This window comes from Anopheles bellator, chromosome 2, assembly GCF_943735745.2.
Source record: "Anopheles bellator chromosome 2, idAnoBellAS_SP24_06.2, whole genome shotgun sequence".
Classification (NCBI taxonomy): domain Eukaryota; kingdom Metazoa; phylum Arthropoda; class Insecta; order Diptera; family Culicidae; genus Anopheles; species Anopheles bellator.
This window is the reverse complement of record NC_071286.1, coordinates 24,840,100-24,864,731: the sequence shown is the minus strand read 5'-3', so window position 1 is coordinate 24,864,731 and position 24,632 is coordinate 24,840,100. Positions and strand designations below refer to the sequence as shown.

At 46.3% G+C, this 24,632-nt stretch overlaps 3 protein-coding genes across 3 annotated transcripts in view; 1 reads left to right on the top strand and 2 right to left on the bottom strand.

The window, feature by feature from the left end:
- Positions 1 to 289: 289 nt before the first annotated feature.
- LOC131208829 (WASH complex subunit 4) lies at positions 290 to 4,377 on the top strand. The gene is made up of 8 exons (XM_058201732.1): positions 290 to 311; positions 380 to 942; positions 1,005 to 1,496; positions 1,570 to 2,133; positions 2,204 to 3,154; positions 3,237 to 3,489; positions 3,548 to 3,976; positions 4,043 to 4,377. Exons 1-8 carry the CDS (start codon positions 290 to 292, stop codon positions 4,318 to 4,320), a joined length of 3,552 nt encoding a protein of 1,183 aa, XP_058057715.1. The 3' UTR covers positions 4,321 to 4,377.
- A 73-nt stretch (positions 4,378 to 4,450) lies between these two features.
- Positions 4,451 to 5,126, bottom strand: LOC131210936 (protein SREK1IP1). Its single transcript, XM_058204261.1, has 2 exons — positions 4,983 to 5,126; positions 4,451 to 4,912 (listed from the first exon to the last, which is right to left on the bottom strand). The coding sequence occupies exons 1-2, from the start codon at positions 5,085 to 5,087 to the stop codon at positions 4,493 to 4,495; spliced, it is 525 nt and encodes a 174-aa protein (XP_058060244.1). The 5' UTR covers positions 5,088 to 5,126; the 3' UTR covers positions 4,451 to 4,492.
- A 9,945-nt stretch (positions 5,127 to 15,071) lies between these two features.
- The window catches only part of LOC131207240 (maternal protein pumilio), a 59,985-nt gene continuing 50,424 nt past the window's right edge, over positions 15,072 to 24,632 (bottom strand). Inside the window, exons 3-6 of the mRNA XM_058199849.1 lie at positions 21,322 to 21,532; positions 15,957 to 17,117; positions 15,715 to 15,883; positions 15,072 to 15,582 (exon numbers count right to left, since the gene is read on the bottom strand). Of these exons, the coding sequence (XP_058055832.1) occupies positions 15,072 to 15,582; positions 15,715 to 15,883; positions 15,957 to 17,117; positions 21,322 to 21,532 (2,052 nt within the window). The remainder of the gene's footprint in view (positions 15,583 to 15,714; positions 15,884 to 15,956; positions 17,118 to 21,321; positions 21,533 to 24,632) is intronic.

Genomic DNA, 24,632 nt, shown 5'->3' with positions numbered 1-24,632 from the left:
ACTTCTGCAGAGAGAAAGCCGGTGCAAACTTCTGAAAGTCTAGAAACACAACATAAACCTGTTACAATAATTAACGTTTTTAAACGTTACTTCGTTACATTTTTAAATGTACTACATCTATGCACCTTGATCGGTTTTTCGTAGCACGAACTGTCGTAGTTTCATCTGACAGTGTGCAGAAAACATTTGTCAGTCCGGATCAAAACAAACCGGAGATGAATCATTTCTTATTAAACTAGTTATTAAACACGATTTGGAATCCTTTGCTATGCAGTAACCCAGCAGTGAAATGGAAACTCTAGTATCTTCAAGTAATTATTCCTATAACATCAGAGGAGCGATTACTGTACTTACTGGCACATTCCAACGTTTCTTGAAGGTCATCTTTGCGCATCGCAAATTAAAGAGTATGGTCACTTTCTAAAGGAATACGAACAGAAGCTGAACCAATTGCTGCTTCCGGCACCATCAACAAGCCCTATCCCGAGTATAGTGCGGCTTGATTATGCGTGTGGCAATGAGCAGCTTCCGGCTGCTCGGATGATCGAGAACAGCCACGGTACCCATGGAAAAAAGAGTAGCATGCCCGGAGGCGGAAGTACGGTGCCTCTGAATAAGATTTTGTCCACTTTCGCCCAACTTTGCCGTGAAATCGATTGCCTCGAGTGGGAAATCCACTTGCTAGTTCGCACGATTTCAGAGCGAACGGAATCGATTCGCGATGCCGTCGGAACGGATCGCCTACCCTTGCTGTGGATAGCACAGAACATTGATCTGATGGCCAAAGTACAGTGTCATTTCGAGCGACTGCGGGATGTCGGTGTCCTGTTGCTACGTCAGATCGGAGCTTTTTTCGACGAGGAAGCTGCGTACGGTCGTGGGACCAAACGTTCGAAGAAGAACGGATATGATGGCAAATCGCCACCGTCACTGGACGTGGATGTAAGTATCGATCGTATAAATAATATTGATCATTGTAAATACCCGGCTTTGTTTCTTCGTAGTATCTCTTCGAATGCCTTGGTAAACTGTTACGCGTTGCTTTAGAGCTCGATCACATCCTTCGCAAAACGAGTCTCGTGGCCCACTGGAGGGCATTCAGCCTGAAGTTACGTCAACCGGCCACTAGCCAGCGCTCGCAGACCAAACCCGGTTTCCGTGATCTGCTCTCGATCTGTCACTCGCTTGGGTTTTGGATCGGAGATGAGTCAACCCCAGAAACAACCGGCCAAAAGCGGGTGCTCGAGGCGCTCTACAAGGTGAAAACGAAATTCGACCCGGTCAGCTCGGGAGAAGCGTTCAGCGATCGATTTCTGCGTTTTCTTAAGCGCCAATTGGCAACACTTGTCGCGGGGCTGCGTATCAATGCTGGTTGTATTGATATCGCGCAAAGTAATGGTGTGATTACCGTAAACGTGCTTCTCAACTTTGCCCTGCATCTGTTTCTGCCCATCGAACAACGGATGTTGAAGAATCTGATTGAAATTAACCTAAAGGTGGGTGGCAGCTAATTCAGTGAGAGAAATGAAGCGTAAATAAGCTAACTTAAGGTAATTTTTTTGGAAAAAGTTCCCATTGATTCCGCTAGAACACAACTTTCCCTGGCTGCCGGACGAGTTCGTGCGGGACCAGGGTCACAAGCTGTTGCGTGACTATGATGTCAGCTCGGCACCGACTCCGGTCAGTACGCCAGTTGCAGCGGGCATCTTCGACTACCAGAAGGCGCGGGACGCAATGTTGGTGCAGTGGGAAAAGTTGGGCACGGCTCAGACACTCTGTCTGCACGCCACTTGTTGGCTGGTTGAGGCACACATTCAACTTCGCTTCCAAGCTCGCCCGAACGCGGCAGCATCATCCGATGCGACCAACTTTACTCTCGAAACACTCCGCACCAAGTGTAGCCTGCTGCTAGGAGGTATCCGGCTGGTTCGGGAAATGGAGTACGTGCTGCGTGCGCTCTACGCACTGTACGGCAGTCGACCAACGGATCAGACCGATCGACTCATACTTTACCGCCGACTGCTGGTGGAGTTTCTGTTGTGCTCTACGCGCCGTTCGGTGATCGTACCCTGTCTGCAGTTTATCGTTCAACATCAACAACACAAAATCTATTCCATCATCTGCGGTACCGAGGTAAGCCTCTCGGCGTCGGGACGACGTTGTCATGTGGACCACGAGAGTCACTTTTTCTTTACTTATGCAGAAAAAATTGCTCCGCGAAGCGAAGGACACCAAATCAGCCGCCGGAGGTTCGCTGTGGCTCGAGAAGCTCGCCACCATCGATGTGCTGAAAAAGTGTCTTCACGGACCGGCCACACCGGACCGGGTGGGCCTGGCGAAGCTTACGGTTGCCCTCTGCCACGGCGAGGCTACGAACAGCCCGGCCGGAGCCCTGCTACTGCCTCTGTCGGACGATGCGTACCGAAAGGTTGACTCGTTGCTCGATCGTCTTGCCACTTTGATCAAATGGGAGGAGGAATGTACACGGTCGGACGTCACTGCCAAGTTTGCCAGGTTGGCTGGAAGTGCGGCTACCGGCATGACGGCCTTACCGGCGACCGTTGTGCCAATGAGTAATCGTATCGAAACGTTCATTCGCTGGGATTTCCATGGCAAGTGCACCCAGATTGAACCGTACGATCCGTTTCGTGACAGCGACGTTTCGAGTGATCACACGCAGCGGCTTGTGTTTGCGTTTTTGCGCACCCGAACCGCGCGGCTCGAAGGAAGCGACCAGGAGGGGTGGTTCAATGCACCGCATGCGGTTGCGCAACATCTCAGCGACGTGTTTTACACACTATCGACGATCTCGCCTTCCGAGTGGCGTATTTACCGCGAGATGCGCACGATCGTTGATCGAAAGTATGGAGTTAGGCTGGTGGAAGATCAATTGCCGCGTACAACGGCCGAAGATAGGCGCGGTCCACGTGGACACGGCCAGGATGATGATATTCTGGCACTGATGGAGGATTTTGAGTCGTTCATCAGTTCGTATGGGTACGATCTGCACGGACAGTTGTTTATCGAACGCCAGCAGGGTGGTGGTATCTCCGTTGGAGGTACGGGGGGTGGTGGTGGAGTTGTGAACGTAGTCAAAATCGAGCATATTGCCAATTCAATCAAACGGCACGGACCCGGCATCATCAGCACAGTGGTAAGTTCCGATTGGAACCGATTCCAATCCGTGGTCTCCTGCCTCTGTATTTGTCTTTACTGATCTCCCTGTTTCCACGAAGGTCAACTACGCGTTCCAGTTTTTGCGTCAGAAGCTGTTTACCTTCTCTCACTTCCTGTACGACGAGCAGATCCAATCGCGGCTGGTGGCCGATGCCAAAAAGCTGGCCACCGCCGAAGGTACCGAACCGTCCAGCGCTCCCAGCTACACCTACGAGCGGGCGCTGGCTTTCAATCGGCGTATTCGCCAGCTCGGTCTCTCCGACGATGGTGAATCGTACGTTGATCTGTTCCGGAAACTGATCTGTCATATTGGTAAGCTAGTGCCACGGCCCTTGTTATGGAGGATACTTAGCTATTCCTCTACATTTAGGCAATGCTATGGCTTTCGTTCGGTTGCTGCATTCTGGTGCCTTACACGAGTGTACGGGAGCGGCCGAGTTCCTCTTCTCGCATCAAGAAGAAGACCACGCACAGGGACAGGCGAATGATGATTCGTCGGCCGTTGGTATTTGGCGTCAGGATATGGCCGCCGTTCGGAGCAGCTGGCGACTAGAGAACGAGTTTTTCCGACTGTTAATCAACGCCTTCGAAGGGTTTCGACGCCGTCGACGGCCTTCCAGTGAGGCCAACGCATCCGGCAGCAACGCGGCAGACAGCTTTGCCCATCTTGAGCTTTTCTATCTCATAATACCACCGCTCACGATCAGCTACGTAGAGGCAATGCTGAAGGCGAAGGAAACCATCGCCAAAAAGGACCGCCACGGTACATTTCTGCCGACCGACGATGGTTTCGTGATGGGTATGGCCAGTTCTGCGAGAAAGATTAGTGTCTTTCGCTCCCGTTTCAATCCACCCCTTTTTGTAGGACTTTCGTATCTGCTGACGCTGCTCAATCAAACGGCAGCCTTCAACTCGTTGCACTGGTTCAAGGAGGTGCACGCCAAACATGCTCGCGAAATGGCCAAACTGAACCAACAGACGGCCTCGAACACCGCAGCTCATCTGCTGCAGCACTCCGCAGACGCATCGGAGGAAAAGATGCTACCGACGGTGGCCCTCACTCGGAAGCGTTTGAACGCCATCCAGCACGAATTCCAACTGCTGCAGTACAATCTGTCTAGTTCGAAAATATTCTTCAAATAACGTCGACCGTGACCCATCTTCATTCCAACCATTGCTCTGATGTGTCGGGCTCACTGTTAATTTCCCGTTAGTGTCTTTCTTGCGAAATACGTAGCAAGTCCACATAAAGTCTGTTAAATTTTGAAAATTTTATTAGTTTACAGCGAACACTTTCATCACTGTCGGAACGAATCTAGTCGTCACTGTCGGAACTGCTCATCGCTCCCCGTCCCTTTCGCTTGCGGCGCTTGCTTTTCTTTGTCTTTTTTAGCTTCTTTTTGAGCTTTTTCTTATCACGGTTTTTTCGTCGCTTCTTGTCATTGTCGCTGCTGCTGCTGCTGCTGCTGCTGTTGTCACTATCCGATTCGTCGCTACTGTCGGATACGGATCGGGAACGCGAACGGTGCTTGGATCGTTTTTTCTTCTTCTGCTCCCGTCGAGCTTCCTTGGCGCGTCGCGATCGTTCACGGCGTTCAGCCTTCTCTTCTTTCCGTTTCTCACGCTCTTCTTCCTCGCGCCGCAGCTCTTGCAGTGGCGTGAGATAGCTGTGTTCGGGCGATTCACTACCGGGTCGCTGCTGTCCCGGCACTACGGAGTGGCTTTGAGGATCGACCTGAAGGAATGTACATCAAACACAGGTAACAAGCTTGTCGGAAAGGGGACGCGCTGGGAAGTTAAGATACCGTAAGATTGTTCCGACACTGATAGGTGAGGTGGCCCGGAAAGCCACACTTTTTGCACGCCGCTCGAACGTTCTCTTTCTGCGAAAGGCCGGTCAGGTACTCCATGTTCGCAGGCTCCGATCTATAGGGCAATTTCTTTGCCGTATTCTGTATCCACTGCTTGCTTGAAGTGCTTGGGAGCAAAAGGTTTTGTGTACAAAACAAAACCGTGTTTACCTGTCAGCTTGCCGGCTCAAGGTGGGTAAAGGTACCGGTGTGCACTATGCGTGTAAAATTTGAATTTCGATGAAACATTTTAACGTACTTGTGCTTCAATAGTGCTTTGAAGGTCGAAATTAATATCAAACGGGGAATTTAAAATATCAATAATCCCTCGTTTGGTTGCTAATCAAAGGTTTGGAAAGAAAAACAATAAAAAGATGTTTTCCGAACCGTTTCGAACCGGTTCTGACGCGTCTCACCGTCATGTATAAGAACCTTGCGGAGTTCTCTTTTGGTGTTCCGGCAGCGAACATCCACTTTTAGGGGAATTTCCGGGCTACCTCCTGCGCTAGTATTCTGCCCTGTTACTTTTCGGGCTTCCTGTCCGCCGTTGCAAGCTGGTCGTTTCCGACACGAAAAACGGATTCGAACCGTGCGCGCATTCGAGTGCAACGTGCAAAAAACGGTTCGGGCTGTTAAAAATACATATCGGACCATTTTTTAAACATGTTTTCGACTATGCTGCAACATCACACGAACGAACAGAAGGGAACTGTGATTCGAGTTATAAAAATGTAGCCGCTATCCTTAAAAATCCATTTCTTTCGCATTTGTCATCAAGCTGAGGAGCTAGGCGGAATAAAGCACAAACACCGCAAAGGTTATTATTTCTTCAATATTACAGAAAATTTATTTATTTTGATAGTATCATAATATTTATATGTATGTTCAAATTAATATTAGTTCAATATTTATAATGCATTATTTATAATTGTGTGTGAGTGTGTTTTGTTGTCATCTTTCGCGCTTTAGGTATTTCTCGTTTATCTTTCTGATCTGTTCTGTTCCTGATTTGCTGTGGTTTCACAAAGTGCTTCGATTCACGCTACAGCACAACGTTACATCCATACGTTGTTTCACAATTGAGGATCTTTTACATTGCCCGCAGGCCGGCGCAGTTGAATGGAAACCTTCCCGATCGAATATTGCTTGCCTAATCTGAGAATCGGTTCGTTCACATTTACGTGGTCGTTTCTTTAACAAAAATAGTATAGTTCTGTTCGCGTTATGTCGTTTGGCGAGATGATTTCATAAAAAGAGGATTTCAAAAAACACACTCTATCAACACTGTATTGACCTTTCTTCCCATTCCCGGGGTTGGATATTTTTTCCATCGATTAGACAGTAAACTCACGCGCCCTTATTGTAACTAAATCGACGCAGGAAAATGGGTCATGATTCGTTTTTGTTTGTATAAAAGAAACAAATATTAAATACACAATAAACTGTATCCTACCCATAATACGAGCGTACGTTTGCGAAGAAATATTCATATATATGCATGTACTTGTTATTTATAAATGAGCGAAATGAAAGTCTGATAAACGAAAAAGTATTCTGTTTTCCTAATGTCTTCGAAGAAACCGAAAACACATTCATCTTGCTATTAACGGTATTGTTAACGGGCAGTACTGACATCGAAATGCTGATAATCAAATGAAATAATGTCATTGAAAACCCCTTCCTATTCTATAGTTGCAGTTTCTGTTTGCTACATGTGGTTATGATTTGCAGCCATCAAAATCACACTTTCTTCTATGCACGATCACGATATTAGGTGATCGACGAGGACGAGGGAGTCACCATTAACTACGGGGTTGCTTCTTGTTTCGTTTCCATCGCTCTTCCAGTCAACAGCAACACGATTCGATTCTTTTCGGCTCTTTTTTCAGCTGATTTTACCGATGTTCTTTATCACCCTCTGCGCTTCTCTTGTGACTGGTGTTGTTAAGCTAAATTTGTTTTTCCTATAATAGCTCCTTCATTTACTGCAAAGTACTTTTTGTTGCGTGCAAGGGAGCGAGAATTCGGTTTTGTCTGTTTTGGAAATTATTGCAAAACATAGCAAAGCAAAGAACCGCAGGAGGATCAAATCTCCCTCTGTAAGAGCGTCGCAATTCTAGTATGCTTTTTAGTAGTTACGGCAGTTTGTTGGTTTTTTCTCATGTGTTTGTCTGTGTGTTTTTAATTTGTTACTACCATTTCGTAAAAGCCAGATCATGTCCAATTCCACAAAAGATGGTGATAATGCTCATCGTGGAACGCGGTTCGATTCGGACTTAACTGGTCTGTGATTTTTTACAAAACATTCATTTTTACAAATCAAACCGATCTTCGTTGAGAACCGCGCCAAACACTTGGTCCTACTATACGACGGGATGTATATGTACACTTAAGGACCATGATGATCGTTCTATCCCTAGTGTGTCACTCATTTCCCTAGTGTTGCCTCACTTTCTGCTGAGTCCGGGAGCGTGAGGTTATGTGCAAACCAAAGATGCTTGATGAACGCAATGCACGCAGCACACGATCGACACACGACTACATTGTTATCCTTTTTTGCTTCTCACTGTACAACCGAAACAGGAAACGCCTCCTTCGACAGGGGCATAAGAGTTAGTAGTTTGTACACTAAACAAACAAAATATACACACTTTGTTATTCACAGTAAACGATAACACATTCTACTAAAACCGACCGTTTCCTTTCTGAGGTGGCATTTTCTTCCTAGCAACTGTTGCCTTTTCTTTCCAGTTTATGTCGATCATCCGGCCTGTTAGATTTTGTATGGATCTGTGGTGTGCATGTGTTTTTTTGTTCACTTTTCTTTACCTCGATTGGTTTTTTTTAATATTCCCGTGTTGCTTTGTTTTTCGTGGTCACATAGGTGTCTTAATACTTTTGCGGGTTAGTACTTTTGAATACGCGTTTTTTAGTAACCCTGTACTGGGAGGAGATGAACGTAACTCGAAAAGGAATCGATTGTGGCAAATTAATGGTAAAAATGTAGCTTATTTCACATTTAAAAATTTACACTTTACAGAGCGGGATAGAAGATGAAAGCAAGTGTTGCTGAGGTTACTTGTGTCCATCGTTCCTCACACATATCAACGTCAAACGACGGCGACATTCCAGAAGGCTTTCTGTGGCCCCCTTTTTTGGGGCATGCCGTGGTGGTGATAACAATTACAATCCATTTGCTCCTATCGTAATCAGTGTTCCACAGATCTATTTTCGGTGTCTGTTTAATTTGTTGGTGCGAAACGTATAATGGTGATTCTGTGTTCATCTTATTCGTTTTTCTCAATTTCAGCTAACCGACCGTTTCCACATTTGGTGGAGGTATGATCCAACAACAATTGTCAAGTTGCTCATGCTCTTCTAACATGCCGAGCGATTAGGATTGTGCTCGAAACACAAAGGAATGATGTTAGTTTCTTTGTACTTTTTAAATCAATTTCTAAACAGTGGTGACAATCACCAGATGAATGAGGACGAGGAGCATTCACCGTTTCGCATTAAGGATCGTTATCAACCAAACCACAACTGCACACAGCACTTCCTCTGTCTGGCCCGCCGTGAAAAGTCTGATGTGTATTTTGAAACCAACAACTAAAGCATCTTTCATAAAAACAAAATTCAGCGCAATGACATGCGACGGCACTGGTTTGTCCTAACTTCGATTCGTGTTCTCTTGTTGCGCGCTTGCCCGATTCGTGTTTGTAAGGTTCACTGTACATATCACTTTTTGTTTTCATGAGGGTTGTTTTGAAAATTATTTCAACCGTATTTCTTATCTGATTTTGTGTTGTTTTCGCTGTTCAATATGTCTACCGTCTGTGTGTTTTGTAAGGGCGCGCGTGGGTTGTTTGTTCGGTTGCGTGTATCGCTGGCTTATAAGGTATTTTCAAAACATGCGTTATGCTTTAAGGGTTTGCTGCTCTCCTTTCGGCGAGGTGAGGATGTGCTGTTTCTTACGCTTGCGTTGCTTCTTGCTTTACAATTTACTTTTCACAAATTTCACATAGCTTCTGGTTTTTCTTCGTCCGTAGACAAATAAAAACAAATTATCTTTAGTTATCAAATATTCTATGAACAATCGAAGGCATCCTGAAGAGTTTTTGAGACTCAATATAGTGTTTTGTATGTTTTTGTTTCTCTTTTCTTAAAACTGTATTGTTTGATGTTGGTTTGTACAGAGCTGGGAGCTACACTTCCTAAGTTCCACGAAATACACATTTTTATCTCCCTTGCGATTGAATTTACAATTAAAGAGCCAAATCTAAAACGGAAAGCACTGGATCAGAAGCGCTGCATCATGCGGGGATTGATTTGTACAACAATGAAGGGCCTAGAAATTAGTGTGTTTGAAACACACTGTACCGTTGCGTCTTGTTATTGTGTGTTGCGTGAGAGATTCGCGCACTTTAGTACAAAAATGACCAAACAAAAACAATAAATACATTTGTTTACAAAGACGCGATGCTCTTTCCCTCAGCAACGTCGGCAACGCACGCATTACCGAGTGTGCTTCAATCGCTGTTTTCCTTCTTTCAGTCGTTGTTGTTGTTCAACATCATAAGTGATAAGATAATGCACTCACACAGTATGATACCGTAAGACATCACAAACCAATGGCGATGGCAATCAGCAGTTCGGTAATCACACGTAAAACTGATCGAATGTAGTCTGTCGCCAAAATGCCTGGTATAAGCATTCAAGTACATTGTAGAATTATAGAGAAAACAAATTTAACTCCAGAGGGCTGCAGTTCTTCACTTTCCACCGTCTCGGTTGGTTACTGTACACATCACTGGTTGGTGGTTGTTTGTAATTTACAGCTGTGGCTTCGCAAGTGTGTGTTAAAATGTTTACTGAATGGTAGTACACAGGTGTTACTACTATCCTTCCGTTTGCACAGGCAGCCTGGGAATTTCACATTGGTATTCTGTTTCGTGGGTTCTTTTTGCTCTCTTTTTTTAATGTGCCCTACGCTACCTTTGCCGATGTATTTACATTTGTTTCTTTTGGTTTTCCTCAGATATTCTTTTGTTATCCTCCGTGTGATCTGCTTTTTTTAGTTGTGTTGCTGTTTTCTTGTGTTTCGTGTTGATATTACATTGTTGATCGTTGATCATTGGTTTGGTTTTTTTACAGAACGTTTTTCATGCTTTTTCGATTTTACATTATCTTGATTTTTCGTTTCTTCTCTCAGCACAGTCATGAGATCTTCCTTGACGTATTGGGGGCGATGATTCGTAGGGCTTGCAACACTGCTCTTGTTACCTTCAGCAAAATTCTACCATCTAATTATCGCAAAAGTCTTGCACACAGACGTGCACGCTTAATCCGCGCGCCTTCGTAAGTTTGATTTAGCTTTTAGGACCTTCATATCCTCGAAAGTAACTCATGATTACAATATGTACGAATGATTTCTACAGCTCTTTTGTATCTAATATTTTCTAATTTACAATCAAACACTATATTCAAAATGCTCCTTCTTTCTAATCACCTTTCTCTTTCATCATGTTTGTGTGTGTTGTGTGGTTTTTCATTTATTGTTAAGAAAAAAATGTATCGAGTGGTAATCTCCTTTAATTTCCGATGAACGTTTAAAAAATCCACATCCTTCGAAACGACGATCTCTCCCTGTTGACACAGTTTTTTTCCGACCGAATTTTCGATCATTGATCAATCTCGCTCTCTATTGGGTTCCCTATCTGCGTTATGTTTTTGTAAGAAACGTGTGTTTGTAGTGGATTTGTGGAGTTTTCACCATCCCGGGGGGGCCGTTTGTGTGTCAGTATAAAATAACTATTTAAATTTTGTACAGCGATATACAACATTGCCTTTTCTGTATGAGAGTTGTGTTTGTATCTGTCCTAGGAGTGTGTTTCCATATTGGATTATTCATTTTGTAGCTTGTTTCTTCGTTCAAACAAAGTTAATCCATCAATTTATGGTTGTCAGCCTTGCTCGAAAATGTTGCTACTGTAGCCTGTAGTAAGAAATTCATGTAGAGAATTGATATCAAGGGTCTAGGTATTCTAGTATATTAATTCGAAGCTTTACCAAGGTTGTCTTCTTCGTAGAATAGTTTCCTTTTCGAAATGCATTAAGTGTCTTGCGCTATGTTCTTCTTTTGATCGTATGTTTCTATTTTTCCAGTTTTTAGCTTCCTTTTTAGCTCTGCCAGCATTATTAATGCCAGTTTTATTAATAGTTCATATTAAATTCTAGAAAATTGTTTCTAAGAAAAACGTCTATCCACGAGCAGGATTTTGTTTATATATATATATATATATATGTATATGTATATACCATGGGAGCACAATACAAAGTTCTCTAGGCTTGGATGCCCAATTCTTGTAGCGCTCTGCTGCCAGTCATACAAGCACTACTATTTCAACACATTCAGCTCAATTACGAAACTTCACCATATAAAGCATAAAATTAACACCTAAAAGGCCAGGGGAAGATGAGGACAAATGTTCTGTATCTGCGTGCGTAGCAGCAGCACGAAGAACGCGTGGCGAGCGCAGAGGATTCAACTAATTACTCATTTCCTCCATAGAGGAGATTTGGAAAATTCCAATTACCTATTTCACAAATAAGAATATTTCTTAAGCAAAATAAAACTATATAAGAAACTGGCTCCGTGAGCAGCAACACAAAAAAGAGGAGCATCAGAACTTGGGGGGACAGAATGCACGAGGCAGGTTATTATAAATTAACGAGAGAATGTAGCTCGCTCCATATTGGTTGCGTATTTCTTACGTTGTAAATGTTTTTAATGTGCTTCCTCGCTGGTCGAACTATTGATTTCCAGTTTATGTTATTACACTTTCTCTTGTACGTCCTTAAATGATACATACTTCCACTTGGTGCGCCACGGGGGTCCACGGGGTGCGCCACAAACTTCCATGCGGAGCCTGTTAATAGAAAATGATACTCCCCTCAGTTTAATAGTTGTTTCTAACTCCGCACGCAGCTACACACCTCCAACGGGGAGCATAGGCAATCCCGTCGGGTAACGCTAGATAATGTTAAAATGTTAGCGAAGCAGCGCAGCGCGACTGGCCTTTTTAACTCGTGCGCTATACAGTAACTAGCGTATGTGTGTGTGTCTTAATTGCATCGAAATTTTCGTTAAAATCACCGGCCCGTGATTTCTCAATCACAATTACGCAACGATGCTGCAATCGCTCGCACGTTTACTGCCTTTCACTATCTCAGTTCTATCTGGATGTGCGCAAGTGTTGGCCGTTCCACCGTTACACTCTCTCGTCACCAACAGCCACGAGCTCGATTTATTCCTATCGATTATATTAAATTTCGAAAAAAAATACATTTAATCTCTCGTACCTAGTCACTCCATGTACCACCGTAGAATTTCTGGTTAATATTTTACTACTCCATTTGTTGGTTTTCTTTTCTTGTCTAAGAAAGGATAATGCACTGCGTTAAAAACATGCAAATGCATGCATGTTTTTTTCTGGGCCAGTGAGATGCAATCGTTCGAAACATATTTCGTTGAGATTGGCTTTTTTACTTGCGGACTGTTTCTCCGAAAAATTACTTAATTTTTCCTAGCAGACGCATTCTTCAAATAATTTAATTTAAAGAGTCCAATAATATTGTGACGTGTTGTCACTTTTTCTATTGTTTGTCACGTATTGGATGAAATAAACTAAGAAAAAACTAATCAAACTATAATAACGTAAATACTACCTTGTCCATACGCAAGCCCATTGTTTGCCAAATTATGAGAATATCCATTGCCGTGTTCATTAGAATAACTGCATTACACTAACTCTAAAGTACACCGCTCCGAGCAAGGATTGAGGGGCCGATTGCACGAGATAACCTCGAAGGGAGTTCGTGCTCCTTTCCTTTGTTCCGCGCTTAGCGTGTGTTAAATGTTGGTACGTTTTTTAATGTTTAGTCATTTGTGTGTTTATATTCGTTTACTATTTGATGTGTGGATGTTTTTTCTCCTCTGCCGCTACTTTTTAAGTTTTCTTGAAAAAATGATCCCTATGCCAGCTTCTTCCTAGTAATTAATTAAAAATAATTGATACTGCTTCCTTACGCGCTGTACGATAGTTGTAAGGTTACTTTCTATGTACTTAAAAACAACATCGCGTTGCATCAACATCAAATGGAGCGCGTGCGTGTGCGCACACACACGGTTATTTATTTGTCATTTTTTAAAATCCATCATTCCCTCCGTTGCCAAACGATCCGCCGGAGGGAACTAAGGGACAAGGGTTGCTATTTATTACACGAGCGGAGAGAGATTGTGTTTACGTTTTGCTTGACGCAAAGTGCTACGTTTCCGTGTTGGTGGTTGGACTTTCAGAGGGACAGATGAACCAAGATAAACCAAGACAAAAGTGGCTCCCCGTCAAAGTGCGAGTATGGGAAGTATAAATCACAATAAAACCACTCTCGGCACTGGCGGGTTTGAAAAGCGAATCGGAATGGTTGGTAGATTTTCCCCCCGAAGTCATGTTAGTCAAAAGATTCCTTCCAACGAAAACATGACCATACTCAGCTCGATGATCAGTTTCATTCGAAAACAACGGTACAAGCATATGCTGTTGCCGTTTGGAGAAGAGTTAAAATATGTTTTTGTTAAACCAACCACCAATCAGAATTGTTTCTGTAGGCGCCAAGCTCGCTTCATCAAGAGATCGTGTATACGCGGTGATCGCATGATCGAATTGTACGCCTCTTTGCTTCGCTTGCATCCGCCGTTACAATCTCTAAACACAGGACACGCGCACTCTCTCTCTCCCTCATTGTTATATTCATTTTAGTGTTATATAAATATGTTGTTCTTACGCTTAACATAATCTTAAGACACTGTCCTCCGGGTACAATGTTTGTCCAATGCGTTTCTCCGTCGTGTAGTTTGAATTTCTTGCGCCACGGGACTGTCTTTTTCTCAATAAAATTCGTATCCCATATCTTTCGGCCGCTATCTTATGGTGAGAAGATAAACATTGGTGATTTTGGATAAACATTGAACACCAGAGGGCGGGGCACGATCACTCTACTTATGCGTATAAAAATAACGTAAAGGTTGAGGGAATTCTCCAATGAATTCATCATTTGTTCATCACTTACGCTAAATTTCCTGTTCGTCGATCACTCCTGTGTATGATCAATCGCCTTTGCTCTTTGCAACGCGCTTAACAACATTCTTTTACGTCAGTAGGAAAATAAACTAGAAAAGCATCTTCTCGATCTCGATTACCAACGTAGTGCAACATTTGTCACAGAAAGATCCTCTAACGATTGGTTCCATTCATTTTAACTAAACGTTCCGTTTACCGCTATTTCCATTGAGTGCGTACGATGACGACGACGCTGGTATCGGGAACCACCCGTAACCATACTGTGCTTTAAGCGTGTTTACATTCTGCTATTACACTGGTTCTCGGTTTCGGAACCGCATTTGTTGAACTGAGATCGGACAATGTTCTCTTTAAAGTAAAATCTAAACAGAAAGAGTTATTTTACACCTCGATGGTGCAAAAAAATGTACATACTTCGGAAAGGCGGAATCACACTTTTGCTACAAGAAAAAAGGATTCCTCGCTTTCGTCTCAGTTGAACCGCGTACGCCGGGCGGATCTACCTTATTTCTCGCACTTAGTGATTTGGGGGTTTATATTTTTTTTCCTGTGGTAGTAAATGCAATCGAAAAAAGTACACGCAAATTATACACGTTATGAAATAGAACTACTCCTAAATTGGATAGAGACTGGTCCAAACTGAGACACAATTACGAGGAGCGTCTTGTAAAAAAATGTTAAACTCCTTAAACTTAATTTCATTAAGGGATTCGTTCGCCCATTGCATCTTCGTTCTTCCTCTTTCTTTTCCGTCATTCATAGGGATTTTACTTTGTTTTCAAGGACGATAACCGTCAGACGTTATGTTAGAAAAAAAAAATATTTACATGCTGGAGCGCGTTCCCTGGGAGCGCTTCTCTACCAAAAGGAACTTCCCTTCCTGGGGTCCACACGACACCGTCGTTTACATTACGCCGTTCGTCGGTGGTCCGATTGGACGCAGTGCCGAGGTACCGGTTCCGTTGCTGTTTCCACTGCCGTTCGCTGTGACTCCGCCATTCGAGGTGCCAGAGTCGCCCGCCACTTCGCTGCCGCTTACTCCTGCGCCAGCGTTACCATTCGCAACGTTAGTTCCCCCGTTCGAAGGACCGTTGGTGACGCCCGTTTCTACACCCGCGACGCTTCCTCCATTACTTGCGGAACCGGAAGCGCCAGCCCCAGCTGTGGAGTTGGGGTTTGCGGTCGCGCCACCAGTGCCGGCCGAACCACCACCTCCGCCGATGGAGCTCGGGGTTTTGAGCGAAAATTTATCCAATTTCGCGATGATGTGCTTGCCGTACGTATACTTCTTCAGTGAGTTCATGTGCGGTCGAATCTTGTGCAGCAGCACCTTGCGTTGGGTGGGCTCCGAGACGTCGATCATCTTCTGCACCACGTAGTTTGCGTACTGATCCTTCATCATCACGTGCAGGCCACTGGAATGGGAACGAATAGGTGTCGAAAGATTAATGTCCGAGAATCGAGAGTAGAATCGAGAGTAGAACCACCGAGTTCGCCTGACCGCCTGTATGATCGAAATCGATTTTTCTCTGACACACAAAACTTACGCGTCATTAAACGAACAGACTTCCTCGATCAACAGCGCTCTCTCTCCGCGGGTAGCGTGAGTGACGCACTTTTCGACGACATTCGACGCGAACTTGTGCTGCGACAGTATCAACACCTTCCCACGAACGCTTGCAATCAGCGCCGATTTGTCCTCCGGTTTGCCGTGTTCTGAATGTTAGAATAGAATAAAATGGAAGAAACTGTGAGATTAAGAAGCATTTTCAGTAACACCGCAACTCACCGAGTACGTGCTGGATGACGTAGTTCCCGTACTGGTCCTGGATCAGCTGCTCGGTGTTGGCGTGCAGTTCGGCCAGTATCGGAGCCGTCTGCTCCGGGGTGCAATGCTCCAGTATTCGCTGGATCACGCGGCAGCCGTACGGGTGCGTACTCAGCGAGTACACCTGGTTACGGAACGCATCGATAATGAACTGCAGGGCCGACGGATCGACGCACTCGATGCACTTCTGCACGACGTGGTTCCCGTTTTGGTCCTTCACGCACTTCAGCACGTGTCCGTCCAGTTCGCGCACGATCTCCTGCTGCTGCTCGGCCGGAATGCTTTCCAGGGCCTTCTGTATCACACGGCAGCCGTACATCTGGAGTGCCAGCGGAAGCACGTGACCCTTCACCTGCTGTGCCAGCGCTTGCTTCTGCTCCGGGGACCCGAACTCGAAGAACTTCTGGATCACGTAGTTCCCGAACACGTCCGTCATCAGGTTGTACGCTGCGCCCAGGATTTCGCTGAACACGAGCTGCTTCTCCGAGCCGGTCGCACGCTCCAGCTTCTGCTGGATGAAGCGCGACCCGTGTTGATCCTGCGAGAACTCGACGATGTGGTTGGTCAGATCGCGCAACTGCAGGTTCGGGAAGCGCTGGTTGCGGAAGTCTTCCAGCAGGCGCGATCGACCCGGAGGCCTATCCAGGCCGGGTGCAGCAGCACCAGGCACGACCGCTGCCGCTGCTGGTGCCGCCGTTGGTCGACCGACGGCACTGGATATCCGCGAGAACAGCGCCTGAGCCGAGCAGTTGCTTGACCCGAACATGGCGTTGGCCGTCGATATGCCGGGCACCAACCCGGGATTCACCTGGCGGAACTTGGTTTCGGCCCCGGGCGCACGGCTCGTCACGAGCGCACCCAGTCCGGACACGGGCGGCGGAGTTAGCGATGGTCCGAGCGGGCTGGCCGAGGCTGCGGCCACCGTTCCAAGGCCACTGTAGGTACCAGCGCCGACGGGCCACTTGCGGGCCGCGGCAGCGGCAGCGACTGCAGCCGCATTCGTCGCCATCGCTGTGGATGACGCGGCGGAGGTGTAGTCCAACGACGGACTGAAGGCCGATGTGTTGCGATCAAACGAGTCCCGACGGGTCGTCATGGATGATGTGTTCAAGGCACCGAGTCCTGTTGAATGAACGTAAACGGAATGAAACGAATGGTCGTTAAATGGCTGTCTTTATATGCTACTTTTCAGGTAAATTGTCAATGGTGGCAGCAGCACAGCGTGCGCGGATCGTGTGCTCTAATATGATGAATGAAAGCTCTACCCCGAATGGACGACCGCCCAACTATCCTAACTGATCGTGCGGGAAGCAAGGATAGTTGGATGGGCGGGCAATGTTATGAGTATGATCAGCATGACCACATCGTTAAAACGAATCCCAACAACGAACTCATTGCGGGTAGTACCAGGATAGAGCAATGATCACGGGATAGAGATCCCGTGATCATTGCCGGCAAGAGGTACGAGATGTTCTGGTTCCATTCATGCCGGACAGTAAGCAGGTAATGGTCCAAGGGTTTACGGAAATACGGTTGTCCCAGGCAAAAAAGGAACATCTTAAGAGAGGCTTTATCTACGAAAAATTTATGAATGAGTTTTGGGTATTCTTGAATGGACAATATTTACGGTAATTTTCGGGAAATCCATTCATGCGAAAGTGGTGAAATAATTATCTAACAACAAAGCCTGATACACCGAAACAGACCGCAAGCTTCGAGAGCGTAACCTGACGTGGGCCCATTATGCAAAACCAAGCGCGCTAAACACGTGCCGATCATTTTACATAATCCAAACCCAATCGATCGTAAGCCGGAAAGAATCTGCTGTCACTCAAAGGCTTGGCCCGACAAACAATAAAGTCGATCAGGAAAAACCCAGCGAAAGGATGGAGACATTTGCCACCCACCGCCCGCGGATCGAATCGATTATTCTCTCTCGTTGTGTGGGTTGTAGTGGATTTTCATCACGTTTCCACAGAGCAGCGTATCGAAGCGCGTCTGTCCCGGCTTTAAAACAACATACCGGTCCTGGTTGAGGTTTTGGGACGAGACGGACGAAGAAAGAGAGAAAATACTTTCCTTACGAAACACCGATAATCAAAACGCTGGCCAACGCGCTGGCAACAGATTTTCCGTTTCAATAAACACTGGAGACGTCGAGACGTGGTCGGCTACAAATTTGCTGTGGAGAATGCGATTAAGGAGGGCTCTCTGGATTTGTAATGCACGCGAAGTGGGTCATCGGTTTGGCAACCGAAACTACCGATCAAGAGACTTGGGAATTGTATTTTTTTTATTATAACACTTTATCGAAATCTTGACCAAAAATGCCTTGTGTACAAACATAGATCCAAACTAATAGAAAATTGTCTCGTTTTCGCGGTCGTTTCTGTGAACGAAATTGGGCCCGAGGAATGTTACTTTCGAACCTTTTGCATAAAAAGAGAAGCCAAGGGTGCTTTTTATAGACTACCGGCGAGAGAGACAGAGATGGAATCAAACGCATGATACGGTTAATTAGTGACACCACCGGTGTACCTGTGAATGTCTTTGTTGGCAAGAAGAACTAGACACATTCCAAACGAAAAAAAGCGCTTCGAAAAGTTTCGCGATTGTCACTCTAGCAAAGCGTACCTGTATAAATGCGGCTCCGGCCGTTCCCTTAACATTAAAAAAACAAACTGTACCCGAACAGTAAGACGACGACGGCGTCTAGCGAAGAAAACTTATTTCGGGGGAGTTTTCTTTCACAAAAGTATTTTGCGATCGTTGATCAACACATTCGCTGATGCCACACGGGTTGGTTTTCCTTTCTCCTGCTTTTGCGTCTCCTCTTTCGATAACGGGTAGAAACTCCGGAAAGGTGTGGCAAACCGCACCACAACCAAACCATAGCCGACCAGCGCCGATTGGCCGGCAACGAGGGCGTAAAATTATGGTGCCAGAAACAAATGATAATGATACATTTCACGGGCCATAATATGTGTGTTTCGTTCCTAGAACAGTTATTTTAATTTTTGGGTTGTTTGACAACCGCAAACTAGACCCATGCCACAGAACTGCATAAGTGGACTGTACAACTTTAATTAGTTTAGAGTTTGAGCTCGAAAGCTAGAGATGGGGTAATTTGTTTGATGCCCTTCATTTTATTTTAACAACACACTACAAATACAGTGATCTTATAATCGATTCGTTACACTTTATTGTGGACGATGATCGATCATCATTGATAGACCCCGAGAGCGGGATCGGCGCTAACGATCCCCCTTTCTACTCTCCAAAAGACCTATTAAAGCTGGAAACACACTTAATGAATCGCCGGCACAACCCGTCATTTCTCTTTACATGATTGATAAGAAAATCACGGCCATTGCCACCTGTTTATGCGCTTTCCTTATGATGGATACACCAAGAGGCTGACGATGGGATGACGGCGGCCTCAACCGCGTTTCATCGGCTTCGCCGTGTGCTAAATTCGAAGCGGGGCAAGATTTCCCTGTGGAAACTCTGAAGCTTTCTCTCGTACACAACACGCACGGCACCCACACACAAACACACGTAAAACAAAAAGTGAACCGAAGCATTTTCCACCACCGAGTGGTGATGTTAACGGTGGAAATTGGCGAATGCAAAAAGAAACGCGAAACGGGCCGTCGAACGTCGTGACGGCAACCACCACCCCATCATCATCATTAGCGGGAGCGGGCGGATCGTACCATTTATGTTGTGACACTGCCAGAGGACGAGTGCACCAACAACAATCTCTAGTGTGGTGGGGCGCGCTTTGGGTGAGATGTTTTGAATCGATGACAACCGCGACTCCAGACCGTGTGCAGGGGATTTTCTGCTGTGTGTGGAATGCAACATGCAATTAACCGAGTTAACCGCGACAGGATCTAAAACATGCTGAGTGTCATGTGATGGCCATCCATCACACGACATCACGACAGAGAGAGAGAAAGAGAGAATAGAAACCGGTAACCGTGGTGTGCGGTTGGACATCCGATATGTCGAAAGTGGAAGAGAGTCTCGCTCTACCAACAAGACACCGCCACTCAATAGAAGGAGGGTCACTCTGTAATGATCATAATAGGTGGATCATTGTGCCACTGCCCACGGCGGACACGGTCGCCAGTGGATCGCACAAGAGGATCTGCATATAATTTCATTCCTGGATGACCGCTTCCAGCAGCGGTTTCGTCGTGGGTCACGAGGCCCTCTCTGCTGTGATGAGATGCTCTGACCGGTTCCCGGTCGTTTACAGTGCAACCACCACACAACAGCCCTTTTCCATCCCCTCTGACGCAGAAAAATATGATTAGAAACTCAATCGCAGTTGGATCGGATGTCGAAAGACAACCGCAAAAAGAAAGGCTGCTGCTGACCGATGGCAACTATTGACGGCACCAATCAGCGCAGGAAGAACCGGTCTCGGCTCAATCAAGTCAAGCGTTCGCGGCGCTGCTTTAACCTGCTTGCCCGGTTTAGTGCAGATATTGACCTATTTCAGTGCTCCGGTCCTACGGGGCTCCGAGAAGTGCATCGAAACGAACCAGCCGATAGTGGTCCACCGTCAGTAGGCATTGTGCTCTGGAAATGTGCTCCTAAGTGAAGCTAAACCGTCCTCGACTACGACGAAGTTATCAGATTCGGCTTTAACGCCCCCCTTCAACGCTCAGAGACGGACGCGTAGTGATAGCCTTAGTAGTCAATTCATTGATATTAGTTCGGCCTTACGGTTACTGAGTACGAGAGCTCCAGTCGGAGATCTTATTTGACGAACTGTATTATTAGTAGACATTTAATAAAAGATTAACAACATTGGACTTCACGAAGTCGCTCGCTATCCAAAATATGATTAACACACCATCTATTGGGAAAAACGAGACACTTTTCTTACTTTAAAAATTTACATAATATGTTTACAGATACGGATTTTTGGAGAGGTTGTAGTTTACACATATAAGCGACAAAAGGTCGACGAAACTATTTACAGTGCTTGTTGGTTTGTTGATGGACTTTTGCTTAGCCGATATAATATCTCTACACAGGCAAGTGTGTGTCGTTGGCTTGCAAATTGCATGTTTGGTCATTTTAAACGATGAGAGAACACGAGACAAAGGACTTGAAATGAATCTGCCAACGGGCAGCAACACGGTGTTACACATTACAATATTACAGGAAGTCGAAATACTCGTCCCATCCTTACAACCGGATGTACGATAATGATTGTATGTGTGTTCGTGTTGGTGTCTGTTAAGCCTCTTTTCCCGGGGGCGTTTCGTTTCGTTCGCCTTCATTCTGCTTCATTTATTTACATACATACCTCCGACGGTGGATCCGTTCTGGGCCGAGTAGACGTTCTGCTGAGCGGTCTGTGGTTGCGGCGGATAGAGCGGCGGAGCCTGTGGGGCCCGCGGTCCACCGGCGCCCGGCGGCACGAGGACGGGCGGGGCCGGGCTGACCAATCGCATCGGAGTGCCCGTCCGCGGTCCCATCACCAGCGAGCCACTCTGGTCGTAATAGGCCGATATCACCTGTACCACAGAGACATTACGTGGATTTTTTGGGTTGTTTTTAGAGGGTACACAGATAGACAGAGAGGATGATGTATGAAGCGCGCGCGTCCGCCCGAGATCGGTTGACGGTATTTTTACATAATTTTCACGATTTTTTGTACACACGATTATTATCAATTTTAATTTAATGTTTTTTTTTTTTTGTTACAATAGTGTGTATTTTCGGTGGAATACAAAGATAGGGTAATCATTGGACAGAACGACGAAAAACGTGAAAAAGAGAAAAAGAAAGAAAGAGAGGAAAAGAGAAATGTACAATACGAAAAAATACATTAGCATAACATTCACGATTAGGATGATGGTACAAGAATATGTTTATCGCGGTGCAGCATCAACGGAAGGCGCACTCTGTCTGCGATGGGGCTGCCCGTGGTTGGGGTTCATCATTATCACTATCATTACAATTTCGGGTGGTTACATATATGCACATTAACTACAACATATCGAAGGGGAGGGATGAAGGGATCAAGAATAACACCATTGGATCGCAAGGAAGTAGGGAAAATGAACGAGAAAAGCTCGGTGAACCAAATTTCTAATGATTCATTTTATCAGTTGAAATCAAAATTTTTCGATTACCAGTCGTCGGTAACCTTTCTTTAACAACTTTTTCTTTACTTTCTAAAAATATCATAAAATATCGACGAAAAACCATATTTCATTCATACCGCCACCCCATGTAATGAACGTCTAGCACGGTATGTGTTGATACGAAAAGAAAACCCAAACCCCACAGAGGTGACCCACACGCCACACCCACAGCAACACACACGGCTCTCGGCGTGTTGGCCTATCACGCAGATAGTTCTGGAGTGGTCGGCATGGCACGGCATCAGCTTGAAAAGGGTGATGGAGACCAGTTGGCGAAGGCGGTGGCGGTGGCAGCGCTGGTTGTTGGCCAAGGCACGGCGGCGGCAGGAGCCTCATTAAACTAGGCACGCTAGATGTGGTGCGGTTCCCGACAAGGTGCATCACTGAACCGAGTCGAGGAGGCTCACCTCCGCCGTAGCAGCACGGGAAGGACGGCGAGCCGCCCATTGGATGATGTTAAATGTGAATACTTTTGTACGAAAAGTAATACACATTTTGCTGATGGCTCTTCCCGGCCCGCTCGTGGAGAAGAGGCAGGCGCAACGTAATCCGCGCGCGCTCTGGGGATTTTTTCTGCTCGCGGGGTCTCTAGAAAGCAAATGCGAGGCAATAATTTAGTTTGGCGCGACCGATTGGGGAGCCGGAGAACGGAGAAAATAGACCAACCGACCGGAGCGGGCGCGGGTTGAGTACCTCCTGCACCATCACCACCACGGGGGAGCCTTACCTTCTGGAATGTGAATGCGAAAGAAGAGGCCAAAGTAGCGCAAAAGACGCCCTAGACCGCGCTCCGGGTACCGAAGCGATCGCTGATTGCATGCGAATCGCCGGCAAATTGCAATTACCGAGAGCCAGCTCTCCAGCAACAGCAGAGGAGTTCTACATGCCGCCGCCACGGCCACCGGTGATAATGAACCGCCATTGCAAAAATCGAAACTCGGATTTATTTTCTGTGGCTGCAGCACCGCTCCACCCTCTTCTCTCTCGCGTCCTCTCTCGGTGTTCTGGAATGCCATTAGTGGTTGTTCCCTCCGGAAGGAACAGGCCAGAGAGAGAGAGAGAGAGAGCATCGTCCGGACGAATAGAGAAGAGTAAAAATTTAATGAACTTTCCTCAACCGGTAGTAGTCGCCAACATCCTCACCCAACAGCCGCGGAGTGCGCTCCACAGCTCCAACTACAGTTCCAACGCAAGAGGCGTTGCGCCGGTGTTTGTTTACAATGCAACATGGAAATGGCGGACGACCCTTTAGGACCCATTCCGTTCCGCGACTTCGCGCAAGTTAGGTCACCCTCTTATCTACGCGGACTGTCTATCTATCGGGGTGTGATAATCGATAATCGGCGACAGTAAAAGTGTTGCCATCAATCGGAGCGCCCACAACCGGAAACATAGACCCAACCTGGTTGTGGTGGGCTGGTGGTTGGTGGGCGCACTCCTCTCAGCAGATGGTTTGACACTTGAAGAGTGCGCGCGCGCTTCGGACTTGGACGGAACCAGTAGAAGGGCCACTAGAAGAGAGCTATTCCTGTAACCTTATAATTGACCGGTCGCCGTGTAATTGGACCTTCACCAAGCTCTACGTGCACTTTCACAACTGGGAGCTGGGACTGGAGGGCCCACCACCACACCTCAGCTCTCGAAGAGGTTCGATTCCATAATTGAACAGATTTGCAACCACTTTCTGTCAATCTTCACGTCCACAGACCGGACCGGGGGGTCCGGGCCGGTTATGGGCGTTTTGTTGGCCCTCAAATTCCACTGCAAACAATGCTGTTAGAGAGGGGGTCGATATGTAAATGTTGCCACCCGTCCAGCCAAGACTTCGATGGAGTCTTTGAACCGCATAGCTCGTTTCTGATTCCCGCGTGGCGAGGTCTGTTGAAACTGGTTCTCGTCGGGACATTTTCGGCGGCCTTGGGCGAGGCTGGACCCCCGTGGCGTTTGGACTTTCGCCAGCTTCTGCTTATGGACGCCATCGCACAATCTTTCTCTCTCTTTCACTACCTCTAGGTGATTAGCAACCATCGTCTAACTTCTAACTGCTGGAATGCCAGACCCTAGCCACAAGAATTCCATCAGAACAGGGACGGCGCTTCAACTTCAACTTCGCATTTGGCGAAGGTCTGACCGGGAGGCCACGTTGACGTTGCCGAGTGACGATCCGAAAAGCCGTACCTACACACGCGACACACCCGGTGCTGCCTGCTGCTAACGGACCAATGAGTAATGTGTTTATTAGCATAACCCCGCAAACCGCACCACGGCACATAGGACCTCTGCAGCACACACTCCCCACGAGCCACTCCCCACGGGGAGTGAACTTTCACTTTTAATTTCGCAACGCGTGTGTATTTGCGTGATCGGTTTCGGGGTGAGAATACAATGTGCGACCGGCAATCCTGACAGTTTAGTGTAACCAACCCCTTACTGTGTCGTATGTGCCCTCCTTTGAAGGCTAATGACC

Excerpts from the sequence above, each read along its gene's own strand:
- LOC131208829 (XM_058201732.1), top strand. The coding sequence starts at position 290 with ATGGAAACTCTAGTATCTTCAA. Across the intron at positions 3,490-3,547 it reads GAAACTGATCTGTCATATTG|GCAATGCTATGGCTTTCGTT; the intron begins GTAAGCTAGTGC and ends CTCTACATTTAG. Across the intron at positions 3,977-4,042 it reads CGACGATGGTTTCGTGATGG|GACTTTCGTATCTGCTGACG; the intron begins GTATGGCCAGTT and ends CCCTTTTTGTAG.
- LOC131210936 (XM_058204261.1), bottom strand. The coding sequence starts at position 5,087 with ATGGAGTACCTGACCGGCCTTTCGCAGAAAGAGAACGTTCGAGCGGCG. Across the intron at positions 4,913-4,982 it reads AGTGTCGGAACAATCTTACG|GTCGATCCTCAAAGCCACTC; the intron begins GTATCTTAACTT and ends ACATTCCTTCAG.